This window comes from Nanorana parkeri, unplaced genomic scaffold (genome assembly GCF_000935625.1).
Source record: "Nanorana parkeri isolate BGI_ZX_2015 unplaced genomic scaffold, ASM93562v1 scaffold1630, whole genome shotgun sequence".
NCBI classification, from domain to species: domain Eukaryota; kingdom Metazoa; phylum Chordata; class Amphibia; order Anura; family Dicroglossidae; genus Nanorana; species Nanorana parkeri.
The window spans coordinates 291605-295867 of NW_017307898.1; the positions used below are offsets into that span (position 1 = coordinate 291605).

Consider the following 4263-nt stretch of genomic DNA (forward strand, 5'->3'; position numbering starts at 1 on the left):
TTTATAAAAGTAGATAAAAGAGATAAAAATTTTAATTAAAAATTAGATTGTTCTGGAAGGGTAAGGGAAGCTGCTGAACAAAAAGGCACTAAGCCCCTATTCGGATGTATTATTTATAAACGTACAGCGCTAACCGTCCTTCAGATGTAAATATAAGAATCCAGACGTTGCGATCAGGATTATACAAGTGCTATTAAAATTAATAATTAATGATTAATAAAACATTCGGTGAAAGGGTGTATCTCAAAATCTTCAAAGTGAATCAATTGTGTGAACAAATAAAGTTCATAAAATATCAAAACAAACAATGTATATATTTATATAATAAAAAATGTGAATATTTCTATAATAAAAAACGTGATAGGCTGTGAATATATGTATCATGTGTAAGTGATTCTTGTTAATAAATAGTGACTGGACAAACAATGTGTACCACTTAAAAAATGAAATAAAAATAAACTTTTTTCGATGTATTTGTGAATAGTCCAAATCTTTTGTAGTTTTATTTGTAGTTTTTTTGTTTATAGTCTTTAGAAATCCATAAATATAAGATACTTCGACAGTGAAAATTCAGTGTAAAAAAATGTGTCCAACGAAAATCCAAAAAACGAGGAAAAATAATGAAGAAAAAAATGAAGAAAAAATAAAGACAAAACGTCTGACGAAACGCGTCTGGCCTGCCATCCCTTGAGAACGTCTGTGTGACGAAACGCGTCGGGGGGCGGGCCTATTCTCACGTCATTTGATCCAGTCTAAATAGGAATCACGCCTAAAGTGACCTAGCCGGCTTTTTAAAATATATTTTAGCGCTCTTTTTAAACTTGTATGCTGTATGACTATAATAAACCTGGGTTTTACTACGCTATGAGCGTATGTCTTATTTTTTATGATTGGATATCCCACCGGAGGGACCTCTAAAACGAGGATATTCCGTTTAAACATCACGGGTAAAACGGAAGACCTTTCCTTCCCTGAAGCCTGATCGAGCATGGAAATTAAAGACGGAGCGGCAGACTTACCTTGATGAAACAAACGTGTTTAACATCTTCGGATCTGGTGAGTGCATTCCCTTGAGGGGATTTTCGCTGCATTTTTTCTACATTTTTTTCCTATATTTTTGTTTTTATTTTTTATTTTTTCTTCATTATTTTTCCTCGTTTTTTGGATTTTCGTTGGACACATTTTTGCACTGAATTTTCACTGTCGAAGTATCTTATATTTATGGATTTCTAAAGACTATATATATAAAAAAACTACAAATAAAACTACAAAAGATTTGGACTATTCACAAATACATCGAAAAAAGTTTATTTTTGTTTCATTTTTTAAGTGGTACACATTGTTTGTCCATTCACTATTTATTAACAATCATTTACACATGATACATATATTCACAGCCTATCACATTTTTTATTATAGAAATATATACATTGTCTGTTTTGATATTTTATGAACTTTATTTGTTCACACAATTGATTCACATTGAAGATTTTGAGATACACCCTTTCACCGAATGTTTTATTAATCCATAATTATTTTAATAGCACTTGTATAATCCTGATCGCAACGTCTGGATTCTTATATTTACATCTGAAGGACGGTTAGTGCTGTACATTTTAAGAAAGTATCTTGCTCTCTAAGCTGCAGATTATATCTGCTCTACCAGAATGCCCAGCTTTTTCTTCATTAACCACTTGAAGTCAGCGGTGTTAGTCCCCCTTCCCATCCAGGCGCTGCGGTACTTTGACATTTATTCCGTTATGCAACACTGTACTGAAATTCATTTTATACCCTTTTTTGGGGACAGAGCTTTCTTTTGGTGGTATTTAATCACCACTGGGGTTTTTATTTTTTACTATATTAAGGAAAATTTACAGAAAATGTAAAAAAAATTCTAAAACATTTATTATTGCCCAATTTTTTGGTAAAATATAAAAGATACCTCCTTCTCCTGACGCCCTCCCGAGCGGATCTTTCCTGCCCGTGCGCAAGCAGGAAAAAATGCCTTCTGGGGACGGCAACCCGCTGATACGAGTCTGCCATCCGTCTGTCTTTTTTCTTAACGGGCGGACGGCAGGAGGTTAAAAGAACTATGGGATACGTTTGTTTTTTTTGTTTTGTTTCCCCCCCCCATAGTTCTCTTTAGGGTCACGGGAGGCTATATACTAACCTCCTCCCATGGCCCAAAGCTCAGTATATTGTGGGCTATTGATTGTGATATACTGAGACCGCCGCAGCCGGGACAGATCACAACAATACAGTCGAGATCCACCCAGCTGCGTGAGTGACAGCGGGCTCTGCCTATCTAGAGGCAGAGCATGCTGTGCCTGCTCCCTCCCCCGTCCGTTCCTCCACTCAGCTCTGGAGGATCGGGGAGGGGGGAATCTCTACGGGGAGCGGTGACTGATAGTCACCACTCTCTGCAAGGAGATGATCGGGAAGTGAGCGGATTGAAAATCACTCACCTCCCATAGGTCTCTAAGTAACCCTAATTCTTTGAGGACATAAGGGTGTAAACCATCTAGTTACCATTTTTATTCCCCATTGTCTGTCTGTTTTTGGGCCTTATCAATTTTTAACCATGTGGGGTTGTGTGAATACGTGGTGGTGGTGGTTGTTGTTGTGTGCGCGTGTACTACTGATACACAAATAATCGGAGTTCACGTTAACTCCTGTCTGGCTAAACATTTCTGATCTTACACTTTGAGACTTCACTAAATATTGCATATAAAGCATACAAACGTTTTTTTTTGTTACATGAGCAGTGCTTTTGAAATGCATTGTGGATTTTGGCTTAAAATCATTAGACTACACTGACTTTAATCTGCTCTTAAAATAAGTGTATATGTAGTGTCAGTGAGTTTCACACAAGCAGGAGCTGCCATTGCTGCCCTCCTGAAAGCATGCTAGTTTCCTGGCGTTATCTGGCTTATGTACTATTGAGTTACAGACCCAAATTAAGGATGCTGTAAATGATTGTCAGAATGCTTCATTTCTATATTTATTCTGGGTCAGTGACTCAAAAAGCAGGGAGCTGGCTTTCTCAACTAGATTGACAATGGTAGCTTCTCTAAAATTTACATATGACAGAACTACTTTTATGAGGGTTTAGTGAAATTCAAATTAACTAAACATTTTAGTACTGCAGTTTTATGTAATGGTGTGTAATACTGAAATACAACTTTAATTTTTAGCCCAAGGTTGTCACAGACACAGATGAAACCGAGCTCGCCAGACAGTTGGAGCGGCTGGAAAAGGAAAATGCAGAAGTGGATGGGGATGATGATGCAGATGAAATGGAAGCAAAAGCGGAAGATTAACAAACAAAATTTAAAAAAAATCAACACATCAAAAGCAACCTGGTATTAACTGTTTATATAGATTGCCCCAAATTGTATTCAAAAGAATTTCAGTTGTAACTTCATTCTGTATGCCAAATACATATCTATTGAACAGATACTGTGTGGATGCCGAAAGCTGTCCTTTTTTTTATATATTTTGGTAAATCTTTATTGGTCTTGCCGGGCTTTTGGAGCTAGCAGCATATAGCTACTCCAATTATCTCTGAGCCCATACACTGTTTACTTCTCCTTTTGTGCGTGTAATAAAAAAAATGGAAGTGCCTCAAGTGAATGGTTACACTTAAAGCCTGATTTGAAATCACAGAAATGGTCAATAAATATTGTGCTAACAGCCTCCATTTTCAAATAAAACTGTGTGTGCGCGCGCACACCTTGAAAAATCCACTCGACTGCGAGAGGACAGTGGAGCCCGACTAGCAGCTTGACGGCCGTTGTAATTACACGGCCAGCCGGGAGCTTTACATTCGAGCATCTCTAAAAGACGCCCGATCGCTTGTATTAGCAGCTGTCACTGCCGGTCCCAAGATCCGCTGTGCCCGATGCGGCCGGGACCCAGGGCCGTCTTTAAGGCAGGGCAAAAAGGGCATTTGCCCAGGGCCCAGTCATTGCTGTGGGGCCCAAAGCAGCTGCCCCTTGACCACTTGTGTCAGACTGCAAACCCAGCTCTGAATGCAGCCAGATTGGAATCCTATTTTATATGTGTTAAATGATCCTAACACAACATAACCGTTTAAACAAACATTGCTGTTCACCTTTTTACTTGCTGGATATTCTTATATTTCGACAATTGAATGTAATGTTAAGGATGGGGCTGGAAGTAATGGTCACTATAATTATGATCAGATGTACAGGACTGTACTAACAAAGGGTTAGTGATCTCAGGTTTGGCTGGTGCATTGCA

At 38.2% G+C, this 4263-nt stretch overlaps 1 protein-coding gene across 1 annotated transcript in view; it reads left to right on the forward strand.

Moving 5' to 3' along the window:
• Positions 1-3448, forward strand: part of EIF2S1 (eukaryotic translation initiation factor 2 subunit alpha) — a 40968-nt gene extending 37520 nt beyond the window's left edge. Inside the window, exon 7 of the mRNA XM_018570917.1 lies at positions 3195-3448. Within this exon, the coding sequence (XP_018426419.1) occupies positions 3195-3320 (126 nt within the window). The 3' untranslated portion in view covers positions 3321-3448. The remainder of the gene's footprint in view (positions 1-3194) is intronic.
• The last annotated feature ends 815 nt before the right edge of the window (positions 3449-4263 follow it).